The sequence below is a fragment of the Diceros bicornis genome, chromosome 1 (genome assembly GCF_020826845.1).
Source record: "Diceros bicornis minor isolate mBicDic1 chromosome 1, mDicBic1.mat.cur, whole genome shotgun sequence".
Classification (NCBI taxonomy): Eukaryota; Metazoa; Chordata; class Mammalia; order Perissodactyla; family Rhinocerotidae; genus Diceros; species Diceros bicornis.
In genome coordinates, this window is record NC_080740.1 from 1,487,078 (window position 1) to 1,508,586 (window position 21,509).

A 21,509-nucleotide genomic window follows, 5' to 3' on the forward strand; every position below is an offset into this window, starting at 1 on the left:
TCCCTGACCACTCTTTTTTAAAAAGCATCCCCAATTCCAATCTCACTGTGCACAACTCCTGTCCCTGCCTCACTTCTCTCCACAGCACGCATCACTGGCTGCTGCCTTGTGAATGTCACTTATTTCCGGCTGGTTCCCACCACTGTGCACAGGACTTGCATCTGTTTTGTTCACTGCTGTCTCCCAAGCCCCCAGAAGAGTGCCTAGCACATAGACAAAGTTGAACAAATATTTGCTGACATGAACGACTTTCCTGAACCTACAACCACTCTCCAACTGTATTAGGTATTACAGGAGGTATCATCCGAAAGTATCTTAGAAAGGAAATAAGCTACCTTCATAACTAAATTTAACTTGGCACATACTTAGGCAATTAAAATATGCCGAATGTAGAAACTATTGGCTCACTGTCATGAAAAATGACAAAACTCCACTCACCCTATACAAGAAAGCTTAAGCCATAGAAAATTCCCTTCTGCTAAGCTTACTTACCAGGCATTGAATATTCATTTATTCAACAAACATGTACTGGGAAGTTACTAATATTACAGGCACACTGAGTGTGCCCAGGCAAAACCTCTGAAGAAAGAGCACTTGTCATGTTAGCCTCTTCTCCCGCAGCTAAAGGACAAGAGAATCCCAGGTGCGTGGACACCCCTCCTTAGACTAAACTCAAACAGTGGGAATTTCTACCTCTCCCGAGAATGTGAACTGAGAGACACAGAGACAGTCCAATGGAACTGAGGTAGTGACGAGGCGAGAATGGCGTGGGCAAGCACGTGAGGCAGTGTGCATGACGAGGAAGTGGGGAGGCCAGGAGACAGAGGCCGACAGACGAGAGGAGGTGCAGGGAGGAGGACAGTACGACCTCCGAGAAACACAACACAGCCTTGGGTCCTGACTGGCCAGGTCCAGTCCTTGCGACCTGCAGCTTCCGTGAGGCTTTGTTCCCTAACCTTGTCCTCACCAAAGCGTTATACAATCAGTTGCATCTTCACAATGCTACCCCTTCACCCAGGTAAGTCTGAGGAGTTTTCTCTCTACATCTTTAGAAAGACTCCACCTCACCACATATATTCCAAAGAAAAATATTCAGACAGTCAAAGTTAAAAAGCAATTATCATTTATTTTTAAAAGCATTAATATAAAGCTTAACATACTAAGAAAGTTACAGTATACAAATGTGCTCAGTCGTGATTTTGAGAGATTCATTTTTCTGCACCATATGGGACCTTGAGTTTCCTTTAATCACTCACATTTACGTTGTTCAGTTATTCCAACTGATCACTCCCTTGAAACACCTGGCACAAGGGACATGCAACAAGGGGGAAATGCAGACGATTGTGCCACCTAACCAAGCGTTCATGAAGAAAATGATGAAACCTTTGTTCACACCAACCAGGGCACATCAAAATACCATTCTCCTTGGGAGAGAGCTGCACCTGAATTTGAAAGAAAAAAGAATAGATACAATTATGAAATTTAAAAACCTATTTTCCTATAAAATCATAAAGAAAGAAGAGAGAGAATGGAAGCAATACACTTATCATGGTAAATAAAACCAGAATAAAAATATGCTAAATAAAGACAATGTAATACTAATTTCAATCTTTATGGGATACTTAAATAATTAGACAAACTGTGAAATTCATTTAGAAGAGTAAATGAGCAAGAATATTTAAAGAAAATTTTTAGATAGCACTGGTATTTGATCTGTCCTAACAATTTAAAATTAATTACAAAAGAATGATCAAAATCATGTGTTAAAAAAAGAACAGTTATTAGAACAATACAAACAACATTCTCCAACTATAATATAATAAAATTAGAAATTAAACCTAACTACCTAGAAATTAAAAGTTATTAAACATTTCTAGAGTTGAAAACAAAATTCAAAATTTTGGAGTATCTAGAAAACGATAAGAATTCTACATAATAGAATCTACAGAATACAACTACAGCACTGTTCAGAGGAAAATTTATGGTCCTAAAACATCCATTTTAATAAATAGGTAAAGAATTAAAAAAAAAAACATAAGGAAAGCAGAAACAGGATATTAACCCCTGTATAACATTTGAGTCCACTGGACTCAATTTTAGTTTTTTTTTGAGTTTCAATTTGGCCAAGATTTATTAAAATTATAAATGCATGCCCTCTTCAATCCAGCAGTTCTGATTCTAGAATCTAATTCTAGATTAGAATTCTAGATTCTATTTAGATAATCCTAAAGATGTATTCATACATCTACAAAAGAATTATGTAAAAGGGTACTGACTGTAGTAGTACACAGCAAACAACTGGAAACAACCTAAACTTCCATCCATAAGAACTCAAATTTAAGTATGGTACATATCTACATATAAAAATATCCTGCAACTGTTTAAAACAAGATAGTTTTATATACTGATATGGAATGTTCTCCAGAAATACGGAGCGGGGCCGGCCCAGTGGCTCAGCGGTTAAGTGCTCGCGCTCCGCTACTGGTGGCCCGGGTTCGGAACCCGGGCGCCCACCGATGCACCGCTTCTCCGGCCATGCTGAGGCCGCGTCCCACATACAGCAACTAGAAGGATGTGCAACTATGACATATAACTATCTACTGGGGCTTGGGGAAAAAAAGGAGGAGGATTGACAATAGACGTTAGCTCAAAGCCGGTCTTCCTCAGCAAAAAGAGGATTAGCACAGATGTTAGCTCAGGGCTGATCTCCCTCAAAAAAAAAAAAAGAAATACTTAGGAAAAAGCACTTACCTATTAAAGAACACTGCATGAATTACCTACAAAAATGAAGATTAAAAAAGTTTAAAGGAGTAATGATGATAGACACATCTTGCCAGATTTATTTTAATTACATATTATTTATTTTTTATTATCAATAAATGTACACAGCACAAAAATAGAAAAAACACAGAAGGGGTACAGTGTGAAGTCTCCACTCCATGCCTGCCCTCCAGTCCCTCTTGAGAGGTAACCCAAGGATCACCCTGAGATGATGATAATGCACACACACACACAGATGTAAATATACATTTACACTAATGGCAGGGAGCATAATACACTCAGTTCTGCATCTTACTTTTTTCACTTAAATATATCTTCCTATCAGATTGCTAAACATAACAAGCAACAATGTAGTTTTTAAAAAAACAAAAAAGAATTAAAAGAATAAACTGAATAATGTTCAAAAATAGATTCAAAATATTTGAGAACTTTTATTTTACAAATAACAGTGGATAAAGAAATAACTTTTAAATAGACTATACCAAGTAGAAACTCTAACAATTAAGTAAGCATGAAGAATGAGGGCATTATTAACTAGTTTATTCTTTTGGGGAAGCAATGTGACAACATACAATGACCCACAGAACTATTTAGAATCTGAGGCCCAATATATGAAGTTAATCATCAACACACCAAAATAATTCTATGGAACTATGTTAAACAGAAAAGCCCAAAATAGATTTGTTATTGCCACGTAGAAATCTATATCAATAATTCCAAATTTGACATATTAATCTTATGTACTTGAGAGGTATGGAGTGTAACACCATTGGTTAGTACATTTTGTTTTAACCACCACAATAGATTAATCTTTCAGAAAATATGCAACAACCGAAAATTAATTGTTCCAAAACGGGAAAGGTGATGCAATGAATTGTGTCATCAAACCAAGTATTCAAGAAGAAAATGATGAAATGTTTAAAAACAGGAGGAACAGCTAGTAGTGTACTTGTTTTCCTGCCACAGATGATGCAATCTGACACAGTGCCCAATGTTAACGGTTTTCAGGCACTGGCCACAGACAGCGCAGGGCTGAGATCCCTGAGAAAGGGAAACAGGCGAGGCGAGCTTCCATCCACCCCTTCCTGGCTGGCCACAGTGCCCACACTGCAGAATGGAAGGCAGAGCCTGAGCAGAGAGTACTGCTCTTGCTGAGTGGAAGAACCGAGGTCAGAGTTTGGGCCCTAGAATAAGGCAGCTGGAATTTGAAGATGTAGGGCCTAGAGAGGAGGGACATGAAGAGAAGGAGCTCCAGAAACGTGTGTAGAATTTCCACTGGGTCCTTGCCCACATCCTCAAGTATGCACATGGAGGACAGGACTCCCTGGAGCCTGAGAGCCGAAGAGAGGGTTCTGAGGTCACACAGAGTGCACCATCTACTATGTGGTCCAAGGCAGTCCTTTCATCACCTATGAGTCTGCTTTTGCATCTGCAAGATGGGAATAATAATAGTATCTAACTCAATGGTGCTATAAAGATTAAATGAAGTAACTATGCCTAGCACACACGGTAATCACTTGAAAAATACAGCTATTATTATTACTTAGAAAGGGAAGATAAATTTCATGTGGCAGTTTCTAGTTTCTTTTAAAATAAAAACCTGAGGCCTGCCCCATGGCCTAGTGGTTAAGTTTGGTGCACTCTGCTTCGGCAGCCCAGGTTCACAGGTTCGGATCCCAGGCTCGGACCTACACCACTCGTCAGACAAGCTGTGGTGGCGTCCCACAAACAAAATAGAGAAAGACTGGCACAGATGTTAGCTCAGGGCTAATCCTCCTCAAGCGAAAACATAAAAAATAAAAACCCAAACTAACACATACCTAAGGGTCTACTGAAACCAAGTTCTATAAAATAAGATTTTATTTACTTTTAAGTAGAAGTCTTTACCTACACACAAAGACTCTTTAATGCTCAAGTACACTGCTTCACATCTGTCTTCTTCTGCCTGGAAACCAAGAACTGAATTTTATTTTTAATATTTTTATTTTAATATTTCAGTAATTTAATATTTTTTAAATATTTTAATATTTTTAATATTATTTTATTACAAAAATTTTATTTAAAGTAGAATATAGCTCAACTCTAAATTATATGGATTTTAAAATGTAAAAGGTCAATTTATATGTCACAATAACTAGTAACAAAAGGATCAGAACTTCAAAGCTCTGAAATTAGTTTCTCCAAAAGCTTCTCCAACTATATTACTTGATATCTTCAAAATATATTATATATATTATCTCAGAGCTGAACTCACAAGTAATTCTAAGTTAAAAACAATCCTGTGCAAAAGAGTACATGCTGTATGATTCCATTATGCGAAGTTCTGAAATAGGTAAAACTGATCTGTGCTCACAGAGGTCAGAGTGATGGTAAGTGTGCGAACAACGGCACACCTTGTCAAAACTGATCAAACTCTTCACTTCAAATCCCTGCATTTTACTGCACATAAATTATACCTCACAAAAAGCACTGGGGAAAAAAATGGAAGCTGTGTACAAATGTTCTTGAATCCTCTGCAAAGGCCACAATTCATACATAATGATGACCATGTGCCAAGTGCTTAGTGAGATAACTGAACACTGAGTGTCTTCTATGGACTGCAACTGTATATGAAACACGAACTTCCCCAGAAGCAGGGGCTGCTCTTGTTCAACTTTCAGAATTTATTTCTGAATTGAAGTCATTCATTGTTTTCCCATTCACCCAGAGCTTCAAACAATACATGACTTAAGTTCATCACTATTAAAAACCACCGACCCTGTAGTTTATTTCTGTTAATGGCAACCACGCAGAAAAGCTAAACTTACAAGAGGACTGAGACCAAGGAATCTCTGGCTGATCCCTTAGTGAAGCCACTCTTCGAATACGGCCTCTCACTTTCTGTTTGTCTCCCTTCTGAGCGTACATTCTGCCGTGGCTGAGGAACAGACCACGGAATTTCCCATCTAGGATTCCTCACAACCACGAGGACAATCACTCCTGTGAAGGCCGGAAAACCAGTCCCGTTGTAACTTTATTACTAGGGTTAGTCTAGACACACAGCGTGGTGGCTGTGCTGTGTTCTGTCTGTACTCAAGGGGCAGGCTGCTTCACTGTTCAGCATTTAAGGCAAGGTAAATAGTGCCTAAAAATAACCCTAGGTCAAACACCATTACACTTAACTTTCAAAACCAGGCACGTAACGCAGGACTTGTTACAAGAAAAGTCTTCCTTAAAACTGCAAGAAATAGAACTGATGCCTAACCTTTCATCATGGGTGAAAGAAGTGATCTGAAAACAACTCTGAAATCTCTCTCCCATTCACCATTTCTCTCCTTTGACACTCCCTCCAGTCTATGCTCTAAGCCCATTCCAGACTTCAAAAAACTGCAGATCCTGCAGACCTGATGAAGAACAAGACGGAGTGCCTTGTCTCTCATGACAGAGGAAAGACACACAGTAAACAACAAAGATACTATCATGTGAAAAGCTATGGAATAGAAATAAGTCGAGAGCAGATTCAAAGAGGGGAAATTATAGGGACGGGGCGGGGGTTGAGAGGGCTGGCATGGGAACAGTGACGTGACATATTGAGAGCTACCTTAGGTCTCCAAACACTGCCCTGGTGCTTCCGGCTTTGTGCCCTCTCCGCCTGGAACACTAACCCATTTCATCCCCTGCCTCATTTTTCTATTCCCCTTTTTAGACTTGGCTGAATAACTAGCTGAAGAACTTCAAGTAAACAAAAATGACTTTAATCAAAGAATGAAATATGAATCATTATACTTTTAAATGTGATGATTTATATAATTTTAAAAATACCCCTCCCAGGAATGCATCTCCCCTTTTGAAAATCAAAAAGAAAATGTTTTTCAAAATTTGCTTTTCAAGGCAACATGGAAACATCTACCAAGAATCATAATGTCCACACTCTTTTACCAAATAGTCACAACACAGAAACTTATCCTAAGGCTATGACAGAAATGACAGAATAGAATCAAATTACTATATATAAGAAGGTTATTTACTATAGCATTATCCAGAATGCCAAAACCTACTGAACTAAAGTAATAGTGGCATAACACGCAGGCAAACAGTCTGACAGAAAGAATATGTGAAAACATTAAAAATATGATGTTAAGTGGGGATACACACACACACACACACTCCATATCAAAATATAGATGAATATGGACCAAAAGTGTAAAATAATATGTGAAAAAGGAAAACAATGATAGACACATAGCTTTTACTAATTCAGTTTTAAAATACTGAACATTTTTCTTATGTACTTTTCAAACACACAGAAAATAGAATAGTTCAATGACTATCCATGCGCATATCGCTTAGATTCAATAATAACCATATATGCTTCATGCACACACACATATACATTCTGCTAAATCATTCAAAAATATATTAAGAGACATAACACTTTACGTCTAAATACTTCAGTATGCAAATTTAAAAAGACATTCTTCTATAAACTACAACACCCTTATCACAGCTCATAAAATTAGCAATAATTATCTAATATCACTTGAAATCCATTCCATATTCAACTTTCCTCAACCCTCAAGTCTTTTACAGATGGCTTTCAAAACAGGGTCCAGTCAAGGATGCCACATGGCATTCGTCTGTTATGTCTCTTAAGTCACTTTTAATCTAGAATAGTTACCCATTCCACGCCATTTTTTTCTTTCATGACACTGACTTTTTGAAGAAAGAGGGCCAGTTATCTTCTATGACATTCCACATTCTGGAACTGTCTGATCATTTCTTTTCTGTCGTCATTTAGCTTGTTGCTCTATCTCCAGGATTTCCAGTAAATGGGAAAGCAGATCTTAGAGGTCTGATAAATCCCAGTTGAACTGTTTTGACCAGAACCTTTCACAGGTAACACAGTGTGTTTCACAAGGCGTCACAGTCTGGCTGCCTGACTACGGGTGCAGCTCCTTCACCGAGTCTAGGGACCTCTCTATTGTGAAGAGATGTTCCTCTCTCCACACCACCAACAAACCAGTGTTTGCTGAGACAGCACTTTGACATCATGAGGATTCTAGAGAGGATGTACATCAAGCTACTATCAAATAGTTTGGGCATCAAAATGTCTTTAATATTGTTTTACATTAACTTTTCAACACTTTAATTTTTAAACATGTTTTCCACAAACTATACAATTTATACACAACTAAGATTCACTTTTATAATGATGGCAGACTTACTCCTTAATTGAAGTGTGAGCACCTTCCTTCTTTTTGATTTTGTTTGAAACCCTGTAAAGAAAATAGATGAATTTAAACGAATAGCATACACATCTTACATGGGTGTGAATAAACATTTTGTTTCACATAAGACATTTCACTAATTCTATTTAACAAAACATCATCAGAAAATAAGTTTACAGCTTTCCAATGTACTTTAAAAGTGATCTCAAAGTAAACAATTATTAGGCTGCAATTAAGAAATTTTCTTCTGGGCCAACCCTGATGGCCTAGTGGTTAAGTTCAGTGAGCTCCACTTTGGCGGCCTGGGTTCGGTTCCTGGGCGTGGACCTACAGCACTCATCTGTCAGTGGCCATGCTGTGGCAGTGGCTCATATACAAAAACAGGAAGATTGGCAACAGATGTCAGCTCAGGGCGAATCTTCCTTAGAAAAAAAAAAAAAAGAGAAATTTTCTTCTTTCACTAAGTCCAATGATGTTCCTGAGCCGACTTATACCTTATTTCCATCAAATAAAATATACGATGTGTCATGCTCATTTATTAAAATAAAACCACTAAAGACCAATAAAACCACTAAAGACCAGTACTCACTAAACAAAAACATTTTTTTTTTTTTGGTGAGGAAGACCAGCCCTGAGCTAACATCCGATGCCAATCCTCCTCTTTTTTGCTGAGGAAGACTGGCCCTGGGCTAACATCCATGCCCATCCTCCTCTACTTTTATATGGGATGCCACCACAGCATGGCTTAACAAGCGGTGCATCGGTGCACACCCGGGATCCGAACCAGTGAACCCCGGGCCACCGCAGCAGAGCACATGCACTTAACCACTTGTGCCACTGGGTCGGCCCAAACAAAAACATTTTTTTTTTAATTTTTTATTTTTTCTGAGGAAGATCGGCCCTGACCCAACATCTGTTAATAATCTTCTGCCTTTTTTTGCTGAGCAAGACTAGCCCTGAGCTAAGATCTGTGCCCATCTTCCTCTATTTTCTATATGGGATGCCACCACAGCCTGGCTTGATGAGTGGTGCGTAGGTTCCCGCCCGGAATCCGAACCTGCAAACCCCAGGCCACTGAAGCGCAGCACTCGAACTTAACCACTGTGCCACCAGGCCAGCCCTTAAACAAAAACATTTTAGACTTTTTTTTTTTCTTAAAGATCAATACTCAAATATTTGTTTTTCCTAGTCAGACCTAGCCCAAACGTCCTATTCCTCTCTTCTGGCCTCAGTGCCTCTATCTTCCCTACACATATACTAGCTTTCCACTTCACTACTGATCTACACCTTAGGGGTCATAAGATGTACTAAAAGTTATTTGTTACTAATAAATACCAAAGTTATGGCCTAATTTACGTGATTTCAATAACATTACTCTTAGTTGTTCGCATTCTGCCTGGATCTCTAGAAGGAGAAAGAGGCAGAGGTTAGAGCTGCATCCAAATCCCGTCTGGCTGCTCGTATGGTAACAGGCTGGTAATGGAAAAGTGGTCAATCACACGTGCTTCGTGCAGCAATGGTGTCTAAAACACACTGAAGCTGCTGGGAAACTTGATAAGGAGTAGTGGCTTTTTTTTTTTTTTTTTGGTGAGGAAGATCAGCCCTGAGCTAACATCTGTGCCCATCTTCCTCTATTTTGTATAAGGAATGCTGCCACAGAATGGCTTGATGAGCAGGGGTGGGAGGTCTGTGCCTGGGATCTGAACCTGCAAACCCCAGGCCGCTGAAGTGGAGCGTGCGAACTTAACCACTACGCCACTGGGCTGGCCCCACTGGCTTCTTCTTTTTTTTTTTTTTTTTTTTTTGTGAGGAGATCAGCCCTGAGCTAACATCCGCCAATCCTCCTCTTTTTTTGCTGAGGAAGACGGCCCTGGGCTAACATCGGTGCCTATCTTCCTCCACTTTATATGGGACGCCGCCACAGCATGGCTTACCAAGCAGTACTTCGGTGCGCGCCCGGGATCCGAACCAGCGAACCCCGGGCCGCCGCAGCGGAGCGCGCGCACTTAACCGCTTGCGCCACCGGGCCGGCCCCTGGCTTCTTCTTTTTAATGGTAAAAATTTCAGAGAGACAAAAATGCAAGATCTAGGAATTTACACTTCTGAATAAAACATATGTTTATATTTTAATTTATGCAGATATACAAATAATATCCCTAAAACTAAAGATCATTGTTCTGGAACAAATTAGTCATAGGTTTGCCCTGAGTTTGTGGCAAATATTCTGGACAAGGCTGGTTTCCCAAGAATTGCTGCTTGCACTCAGAAACAGAAACATCTGCACTTTGTTGGTCAGGACCAGAGGTGAAAGTCCACCGACAACCTGTGAAGTTTTAATAACACAGTACAATAGAGTACATGAAACAGGAATGCTTATAAGTACAATTTGACTAACTCTAATTTTCATCAATGTCACCCTTCAAATCAAAAGGATTCTAACACATCAGTCATTCATATTTTTTAACTGTTGCTAGAGCTATCAAAGTAGAAAGCAATAAGATCCATAACTATTGCAGGCTATGGTAAAACAGACATTTTCAAGCTGCTCTGGTGGCAATACACACGGAAATAAGAATTGTGGAAAGCCAGTCAAGCAGCACCAACAGCTGTTGAAATGTTTCTACTTTTTGACTCGATAATGGTACATCCAGATATCATAAGAAAATAATCTACAAGAAGCTATATACAAAAATGGTTATCTAATTATCAGAGGAAAAACTTGCTAGTGTTCAACATTCAGCAAACTACGAACATATTCCGAATTAGATTTATCATGACCAGGCACTATTCCAGATGCTAGAGATCCAAGAGTTACAACACAGACAAGGTCTATTCTAACATTGATTGTAATGATGGCTACATAACTGTGAATATACTAAAAACCAAACCCATTGACTTGTATACTTTAAAAGGGTCAATTGTATACCATGTAAATTATATCTCAATAAATTAATAAATTAATAAATATATTAAAAAATATATTCATAGCAACACTAGTTTTAATAGCTCAAAATTGGAAACACCCCAATGTCCACCGATGGTTAAAACAAAGATTACAGTATATTCACACAATGAAGTGCAATACAGGTACAACTACACACAACAATGTAGATTAATCTCACAAAGTGTTGAGCAAAAAACGCCAGTCACAAAGGAGTATAGTGTGTGAATCTATTAACAAAAGTTCAAAAAAGGGCAAAACCAATCCATGAGGTTAGAAGTCAGGAAAATGACTACCCTTGGGAAAGGGATTGGTAATGACTGGAAGGAGACATAAGGCGGCTTTGGGATTGTGATAATGTTCTTTTTCTTGATATTGCTGATTACACACATGTGATTGTGAAAATTCATCAAGCCATTCACTTATAGTATGTGCACTTTTCTGCACGCATAGTTCAATAAAAAGTTTACACTAACAACAACCAAACAGAACCATGAACCTATGCATAATATGAACCCAGAAGTAAGTCAAAATACAGTGCATCTGGATGCACAGAGCTATGGATGAATGCCCACCCCCTGCATCTTTCCCTGTCTAAAAAACTTTAAAATAAACATAAATCATGTCAATACTTTATATGTACTTTATATACATTATTTTTCAAAATATTTCATAATTTAAAAAAAATGCAGAGAAATCTGAAGTACAGAAGAACGAATCTTAGGAAGTTAGTCTGATGACTGGTCTCAAAACAAATTACAATTGTTAATTTGTTACTTTTCATCATCTTTTTTGGTGATTAAAAGGGGAACTTCACCATATGGTACAAACATACCACGGTTATACAATAGCTGAAGAGTAGCTTTTAAATAAGAATGTTAATGGGGGCATGTACAGATTGATACATTTAAAAAACTACACCTTCAAGTCAGTTGTTTATTTTCCTCTACATATTAATTAACTGAAAATTCAAGTGCGTACAATACCACGTCATAATCTTAGCACAAGTTTCCTTTTTTAAAAATCTAAAATTTTCCTGCTAAATTACAATAGAACATGTCTGCAACAGACTGATGTAAAAATGACAAGTTTGAAGCCTCAGTTCCTAAAGTCCAGTTTGGCATTATCACCCTAGACCTTTCTCTATGCACACACAAAAAAACCTAATTTTTTGGTCTTTCTTTTATCTTTTCTCAAAGTATTATCCTTTCTTCTTCCATCTCCTGCAATCCATTTTATTTCAAATCAAAACAGAAAGATAATGAGATTGAAAAATAATTTAGAAAGAATGTCACTAAATTAGAAAATATATAATCAAAATAATCTAATAGCAAAGATTTTTAAATGCACTACAATTACACTTAGCGGGGACAATAGAAATTTAAGCCTTAGAAAGTTGTATTTTTTAAACTTTAAGGTAGTTTTCAACTCTTAGAATCCATCTAACATAACAAACTGCTTTTCAGTCACAAACAAAACCAAGTTACATAACCACGAAGTGACTGTTGGGAAAAGAAGCTGAGTGATCACTTACCATATAGTAACCAGTATGATAGCCACTCATGTACCAAGAGATTAGCATACTTCCCAAAGCATCAGCATCATCAAGAGAATCTGGACATATGGGAGGTGGGGGTGGAATTATCTGGAAATGGAGAAAAATATACTTGAAAGTCAGTAAACAAAAATGTGAGGTCTGGAGGTCCATTTTACGTCGAGAATGCTAGATGTTAAGTTATCTTTCCCTACATTCCATGTTATCTCCTATTTAAAATTTTTTAAAAACCTGACATCTGGAGAAGGCCAACCAATAACAACAACAAAAGACGAACAAAATTAAATTGAACAAGAATCAAAAGACAAGCAGTCACATAAAATGTTTAAATATTTTGCTTTGACTAAAACTATTGTTCTACTGCATTAAGAAGATACGAGGAAAAGATGCAGCATAAACACTGCTATGGTTTTCCTCAGGAGACACCCACACAGCACTCCAAGCAACGGTCCTGGGCCACACATCTGCGCTGCTCCCATCCCAACACAGTTTTCCAGGAGGTGTCTTTGTAGCTACCTACTGTTGATATTTAAAAGTCTACCACCAGGGCCGGCCCCGTGGCTTAGCGGTTAAGTGCACGCGCTCCGCTACTGGCGGCCCGGGTTCAGATCCCGGGCACGCACCGACGCACCGCTTCTCCGGCCGTGCTGAGGCCGCGTCCCACATACAGCAACTAGAAGGATGTGCAACTATGACATACAACTATCTACTGGGGCTTTGGGGGAAAAAAAAAGGAGGAGGATTGGCAATAGATGTTAGCTCAGGGCTGATCTTCCTCAAACACACACACAAAAAAAGTCTACCATCAGATACCAGGATAGTCTACGTGATCCGAAGGTAACATGCAAGCATATCTGAAAGGGCAAAATATTAATCCTCATGTACAGTGTGATTCAATCCTTTTAAATAGGAGCTACCTCCCTATTGAATGAAATACAACCTCTGCCAGGAAGGCAGCAGGCAATATAGGGCTCAGAGTTGGGGCCATAAGAGGACTGAGTGTGGGTAGCAGAAGGCACTAAAAACAAAAAACCTCAGGTTTAGTTCAAATTTTTACCCATTACAACCTGGCCCTAGGGATGGTCTAAAATGACACTTCCTAATTACCTATGGTCTGCTAATCCCAACTGCATATGAAAGCAAAGTTGAATCTGAATTCTTTTGTACTTACTGGTGGTCCAGAAGGAAAGGGAGGCAGCCAGCAGGATAGGAAGTGTGGTGGTGGTGGTGGTGGCGGTGGCGGGTGGCGGTGGGCCATTGAATTTTAGACCTGGCTGTAAAGAATATTTCAAAGAAAGATTAATTTATCAATTTCAATATGAAAGGAAGAAAAAAGATTCAATGCCAAAAAGAATCAAAATAATTGTCCAGAATACTATCTATATTATACATATCAAAAAGATTAAATAGAATTTCATGTACCAAATGCTCAAGTCAAATAGACTCATAAATCTAGATTTTTCTCATTTCCTTTTTATATAAAAACATTCAGGGAGTAAAACCAAAGTAAGAAAGATTTTTAATTACCTAATAAGTCAGAGACAATATGTTTAGCAAGATATTTTAATTGTAGAAGACTATATGCCCCACAATTTCGTTAACTAAATCGTATAATCTTTTTTTTTTTTTTTTGGTGAGGAAGATTGGCCCTGAGCTAACATCCGTTGCCACTCTTCCTCTTTTTGCTTGAGGAAGATTGTCCCTGAGCTAACATCTGTGCCCATCTTCCTCTATTTTGTATGTGGGATGCTACCACAGCATGGCTTGATGAGTGGTGTGTAGGTCTGCGCCCAGGATTTGAAGCCGTGAACCCTGGGCCGCCAAAGGGGAGCACTTGAACATAACCACTATGCCACTGGGCCAACCCCTGTATAATCTTTTTATGGACGTCCTTTTAGTTACACATGCTAACTTAGAGCATATTTTGTAAAAATTAGTAAACCTCTCACTTCAGAAAAATCAGCCCCCTGAGACGAAAAAAGCAATTGATATATATAAATTAAGAAGTTTGATCGTTCTAGAAACAATAATATAATCTTAAGGAAAAGTTTTGATGAACTTTAATAAGTCATGCTTGATTTTTTTAATTTTTAAAATTATTAGTGCCTGAATACCACAACTTCCAGTGAAGAAATCGTTTTTTTATACAAACAACTGGACAGGGACATACCTACTTGGGTTCCATCACATAACCTAAAATAAAAATCTCTCATATTTAAGTTGATATGTTATTTATAACCAAAAGAACCATAAATGAAAACAAAATTTACATTTTATTCTACAAAACCATCTGGTAGCTCCTTAGGATTTTATCTGTATTAGATGTAAATACTGTGCTCTCTTCCAATTTTTCAGTATCTTACACAAGATATGGGGAACTTACTCCCCATCTTACACACACAGGGAACTAGAGCAGAACACTCAGCTGATGATAAAGCACCGTTACCCCCTTTAACTTGAGATCACTAAATTATTAGTCTAATATGTAATATGACAACGCCATAAAAGTAGTTGGAAAAGTCTTTCATTATAAACTATTCTGCATTACTTTTCCTTTTCAAAGGATTATTTCCCTTTCAAAGAATTCTCAAGTGTGTCTTTGTAACATCTCAAGAAAGCTACACAAGTTTCATGGAAAAGCTACAGTTCACTTAATGGAGGGGTTGAATGTTGCAATATTATTAACTATCTCCTGGGAAACTGTTTCTGGGTAGAAGTTTACCTTTCCTGGTCCCAGTCCTGCTGGCATGGGCGGTGGTGGAGGGAGAAAAGAGTTCCATGGAGCAGCTTTTGATTTGATGTTATTTGGTTTATTTCCAGGAGACCTGGAGTTGTTCTCACTTTCATCTGTTGAAATTTGACTTTCACTTTCATTCTTTAAAAAGAAAAAATATGTGTATTTTTGTAATAAAAGTGTCATTAGGAAAAATTTAATGCCTCAGTGGATCAAACTGACAACTATACTGTTTCATTTCTCATCTAGTCTCTGCTTCCAAGAATTCTATTTTTTTGTATCCTTACCTCTGGAGCATTCTGTTCTATATTATTAGCTACTTCAGAGGTTGGGGAAAGTAGATCAGACAGATTTTGCTCCTCTCTATTTCCATATCCAGTGTAAACCACAACACAGGTTTCTCTCCTAAAATCAACTGAAGCAATGGTAGCTGGGTAAATGCAGCCGTCTTCTGACCAAATGGCAGAACATTTGTCACCAACTTTCCACTATAAAAGAAACCAAAGATACATGCACACACATATTTCTTTTAAAGAGGGTAAACTATAATCTTGTTTAGGTGGGGTGAAGTGGGGCGTGGAGGGGATAGTCTCCAGTTAACTGATCTGGAAGGCAGAATGATACAGTGAAAGAGGATTGGGGCCAAAAACACATAAATCTGAATTCTAATATAAACAGAATTCTGCCATTTACATAATCATGCCATATATTTGCCATATAATATAAATTCTGCCATTTATATAATCATGGACAAGTTTCTTACTCTCTGAGTCTTGTTTTCCTCATCTGTTAAGTGGATTAATACAATCCACTTCACACATCTGTTATAAAGAACAGAAAGGCAGGAAGGCGCGTCGTGTCCAGCACTCTGGCCCAGCACTCGGCCAGTGCTTATCAAACGTTAGCTCTCTTCCTCCTCGGTAACGGAGAAACTAAAGTGACTCATGAGACACCAAAACATTTAGTTTCCAGGTCTACTCTTTTAAATAGCAGAAATGTCCAGAATTTATGGTTCCCGGGTATACATAGTTTTAAGGCTTTTGAGGAAAAAAAGGAAACCAATCTCTCAGTTTAAGAAGTAAAATACTGCCAATTCAGTTTAAGGCCCTGAGGTACTCCTCCCAAATAGCACTGTCTTCTCTCTGCTCGCCCCCCTTACCGCTGCCAACATAAAGCAAACACTGTCCTGAATTTAGTATTTAGCATTCCCACCTAATTCCTTAGCCTTTTATTGACATGCATGTTCCTGAACAATAGAAAGCCGAATAGCTGTTCTAGAAATTTGATGATTACATGTCAATGGAAAACACTGTACAAATCACTGTAAGTTACAGATATTTTACACCATTTAATAAAGACGGTAACAAGAAATCCTTTGAAGTAAAGTCTCATTGTTTTAAAATAACCTGCTTCAGGGGAGTCGTAGGATTCTTTTTTTGGTTTTTATTCTTCTTCACAGGTTTTCTTTTAGGTGTGCCTTTTTGTTTATTTGAAGCTTCGGAAATGTCACCATTCTTTAGAGCATGCTATGAAAATACGAATAGAAAGGGACACGTTACAGAGCAATACATAAAAAAAGTCACACTATAACTCAGTCACTATAAGCTGGTCTCAAGGGCCCACCACTTCCGACAGACAGCCTCTACTTCCTCTTCTCCCCACCCCACAGGCTACGGAAACTGCTCTCAAAGGCACTGTCTATCTGATTATCAGCTCCTAAGATCCTTCTAAATCAAGTCTCCTCACTCCCAACCTTTCTGTAACATTAGACTCTGCTGACTACCTTTCTTCTTAATATGTACAACATTCTGGACGATAGCAATATAGGGCCCCAATGCTTTCAGTACTTCTCCAACCGAGTCTTAAACTGGGCATTCCCAACAAGAACTGGCCATCCTTCCTTACCTGCTTACGACCATCTACTCCCATTACTTCAATTATCACCTCTAGGTCAATGGACTTCCAACACTATTACCCAGCTCTGACTTTTCTCCTTAGTTCAAGCCAACATTTCCAATGACTAATTTCATATCTTCACATTTACCTCAAACGCAACACAAATAAAAGTAAACTATCTGTTCCCTAAATCAGTTCTTTTCCTCTACTCAGACTATTTCCCCCTGCAGTATCACCTACCCCACCCCACACCAAGCCCCCTTTCAATCTGCATTTTAGAGAACTCTCTTGGTGACCCTGCCTTAGTGTACCTCTACTCTAAGTGCATACTGGAAAGCATGTTACTGAAAAAATTTAGAATTCAGCTTCAAGGATGACATACAGGTCAATCTTTACCTCATGCTACAGGAGTGACTACAGGAAGAAGGGGACTCTGTGCTTGGTGTTCTGTAAGTGTATGCTCTGTGCCTGGACTACGATGGCCCATATATGGTGCTCAATAATACTAAATACTTCAGACAGTGGGGAAAGCAATGATGTTGGACAACTGTGCAGACGTCTTGTTTGGGCCACAAAAACAGACTATACTCCCTAAAAGAACTGTATACTCTTACCATCAGGAACACTTGAGTTGATACCCAACTCATAGGATTTGGGGAGGATTAAATTAATTTAGCATATATAAAGCACTTAGAACAGTGCCTAGAACACTGTAAACACTCTACAATTATTAATTATTGCACTACTGCTATTTATAATCATCATCTCAATAAAAAGCAATAAATATTTCAATATACAAAAATAATTCAGGCTGTCCTTCCACCAATCTGAGTTAGAGGACTTCTATAGTTTGATACAATGTAAACATATTAAAAGCAATAAATGTTTAAAATTCTCCTTAAATTGCCTCTGCTAAAGGGATGACATTTACACAGGCTACCAACTTCTAAAGGAAGATATCATCTTATTTAACTAACCCATGTCATCTTTTAATTTTCAAAATTAGAACTGAATAATATGCACTTTAGCACTTTACTATAAGTATGTTATCAATTACTTTTTTTCCCAAATAAATAACATGAGGAAGTAAGGAAAAGAGTAAACAATTCATACCTTAAATGAAGCCACAGCTTTATCATAAGCTTTTATCAATGCTGTATCATCCCAAATGTCAGAATCATCACTCTGGAAAGGGTAAACAATAAAAACAATTCATGTTTGGATGAGTTTCATCAAAAACATATGCTAGATAGTACCAAGAACCATCTTAAACCAGACATAACAAAATTAAACTAAAAATGGGTATTCTAAATCCTAAACAAAACCACAGGAAGCCTTCCTGCTTAGAGACGATATGACATCACGCCCAAAGCTAGACATATTGTTCTAAGAGGTATGCCATGAAGTCAACGCTCCACAATTTAAGTCCTACCCACTGACAAGAAGTGGATCTGTTCAAAAGGTAACCCATGTTTCACTCTTTTCTAAGAGCAGAGGAAGGGTTTAGTCTGCAGAGTCGGAAAGCATCTGGCCATCAGCTTGACTTTATCCAGACCGGTAACTCTGTTCTGACCACGGGCTCAGAAAGCATACATCTTCCTCTTGACCTTACAAAGTGCCTAGATTATTCAAAGAAAAATTCTCAAAATGCTTAAGGATACAAATTAATAGGGATTAATCAATTAATTTTCATTTCAAATGGGAGTGATATTAAGTAACTGGGAAAAGACGTAGAAATCATTATGTTATTTTTATTTTTACTTACATTTAATTCAATTCAAATAGAAATGTTTTTGAGCACCCACTATCTACTAAGCACTTATCATTGAGATGTATATGAAATCATACCGCCTGCTCTAAAGACAGATGGTCTAATTAGGAATTTAAGACATACTGTCACACAAAACAAAACAAAACATATAAAAAAACAGGATCAAACATTAAAATGTGAAGTACAAACAATAAATGTTTTAATTACAGACAGTCATGTGTTGCTTAACGAATAGGGATACGTTCTGAGAAATGCGTCATCAGACAACTTCATTGTGCGAACATCATAGAGTATATTTACACAAACCTAGATGATAGAGCCTACTACACACTCAGGCTATATGGTACTAATCTTATGTGACCACCGTTGTATACGCGGTCCATTGTTGCCTGAAATGTCATTATGCGGTGCACGACTATAAAAGGAAAGAAATGATTTTCTCTGGTTCAAGATGGTGATGTAGGAAGAGCTGAACTTACCTTCTCCCACCAACACACCAAATCTACAGCTGCATATGGAACAATTTCATCTGAAAACTAGCTGAGGAACCCCTACTCATCCAGCAAACAAGAAAAAAAGAAAACAACATGGAAGTGGGTAGGAGAAACTGAGACATAGTAACCCACAATCAGGAGGAAATTCAAATCCTGGAGCTTCTCCGAGGAGTGAAGGGTTTGAACCCCCCACTACGCATCCTAACTTTTAAGACCTGCACCTGAGAGACAAGCCCCCAAAACCTCTAGCTTTGAAAACCAACAAGGCTCGCATCCACGAGACCCACAATGGAACAGTAAGCTGAGAAACGGCTCTTAAAGGGCTCAGGAGCTTGGACTCACCATCCCCAGGGCACAGTGCAGAAGCTGACTGAGAGGTGTCTAGACTGTGTATGAAAGAGGTGCATTGGCTTATGTTAAGGCATCAGCATGAGAGGCAAGCACCTAATACAACACACACCTAGGGGCCTGCTGGGATACTCTCTGGGGACAGAGGCTAGCAGGCACCATCTTCATGCTGTCTGCCTTGCTCTAGATGGCAGGTGCTATCTCTGTGCTCCACCTCTGCCACGCTCCAGAGAGCCAGTATCTCCTGGAAGGCAGCTTCTGCACACATCTGATGCCCCAGTATTTGCGGCTGCCACCCAGAGGACACCCTTTGATCACCTTTCTCTGGAGGCCAGGGGGCTTGCATTCCTGGGTCCCATGGGACTATAACAATCACAGCGACAGTTCTTGGCAGGCTACCACCCCCAGGGCACATGTGCAGACAGCAGACTGAAACACACTCCCAGTCTTTCGGAGAAAGAGGCGTATTGGCTTGTCCTGGAGCTTGGGCCTCAGGAGCAGGATTCAAGTTTGGCACACATCTAGAAACCTGTAGTGGTGTTCTTGGGGAATGCAGGCTGGTGGATGCCATCTTTACGCTCTCCTTCTGCCTCACGCTAGCTCACTGGTATCTCCCAGAAAGGAGCTTATATACTTGTCTGGAGCCCTGATTTTTGCAACTGCTGCCAGGGGACACCCCCAGATTGCCTGGCTCTGGCAGCCAGTGGGGCTTACACTTGGGGTCCCACAGGACTGTATATGTTTGCATACTTTAAAAGCTGTGGCCTGAGGGTCTGGCTTCCAATCAGCCCGAATCTAGGTGCTGACTGAGATCCTCCCCTTTGGGATACTGACAGGTCTTGGAACACCCTCAACAGCCGGGAACCACTAAAAATAAAATAGGCTGCTTGGACAATCAGGAGAGTTTGAGACACAACCAAGAGCTAGGGCAGGGTTGAACAAGAAAGTTCATCTCCTAGACCCCTAACTGCTTTCCTCGCTTCCCCCTGGGCTCCCCCGCTCAGCCCCAGTCGGAGAGAACGAACAGACCAAAGGAGGACTAAGTTGCGGCAGGGCCTCGGCGCAAAGCCCACAGGACGCCCAAGCTGCGCGGGGAAGGAGCCTGCGGCTGAGGCTCCCACATGGGGAAAGCTGGGGAGACCAACGGACCACGGCCCCGCAGTGACCCAACTGGCCAAGGCCCGCCCGCGGCCACGGAAAGAGCGCGAGGGCCTGGGGGGAGGAAGGCAGCGCCGGCCGCGACCTCACCTGGCCCGTGCCGCGCCGGAACAGCACCGAGTCCTCCTGCTCCGGTCCGCCGCCGCCGCCGCCGCCCATCGCCATGGCGAGCCTGCCCCGGGGTGCCGGGCGCGCGGCGTCCCTCCGAGTGACGACTTCCGCCGCCGGGGCCTCTGGGAGCGGAAGAGGACGGCGGCCGGGAGGGCCCCGCGCGCTCGGGGCGGTCGCGTCTTTGTGTGCGTCTCGCTTTGGTGCTGCTTTTCTGTGTTCTCTCAATTGTTTGATTTCACTTTTTCATATGTTCAGAGAGTGATTCGAGTAGGGTGTGTTGGTTTTAAACAATAAATTTTCTTAAAAACTAGTGTTCATTGCAGATAGTTTAGAAAGTATGGGTAAGCAATACAATAAAAATCAGTGCAGAGGTAACCAATAATAATACAGCTACCATTTTTAAAAGTGCTTTTAAGAGTGTATGTATTTATTTGTTTAATTTTCACGACAACCCTATGAATTATGGGCTATTATTCCCATTTTAAAAATGAGGAAACTGAGGCACAGAGCATC

At 39.6% G+C, this 21,509-nt stretch overlaps 1 protein-coding gene across 1 annotated transcript; it reads right to left on the reverse strand.

The window, feature by feature from the left end:
* Window positions 1-1,102: 1,102 nt before the first annotated feature.
* Window positions 1,103-21,076, reverse strand: LOC131415987 (survival motor neuron protein-like). Its single transcript, XM_058558086.1, is given in 11 exon segments — window positions 1,103-1,442; window positions 2,752-2,777; window positions 7,986-8,036; window positions 12,464-12,574; window positions 13,656-13,727; window positions 13,729-13,758; window positions 15,207-15,359; window positions 15,506-15,706; window positions 16,625-16,744; window positions 18,228-18,299; window positions 20,976-21,076. Coding segments are annotated over 9 exon segments (882 nt in total). The 5' UTR covers window positions 21,051-21,076; the 3' UTR covers window positions 1,103-1,442; window positions 2,752-2,777; window positions 7,986-7,988.
* Window positions 21,077-21,509: the final 433 nt, after the last annotated feature.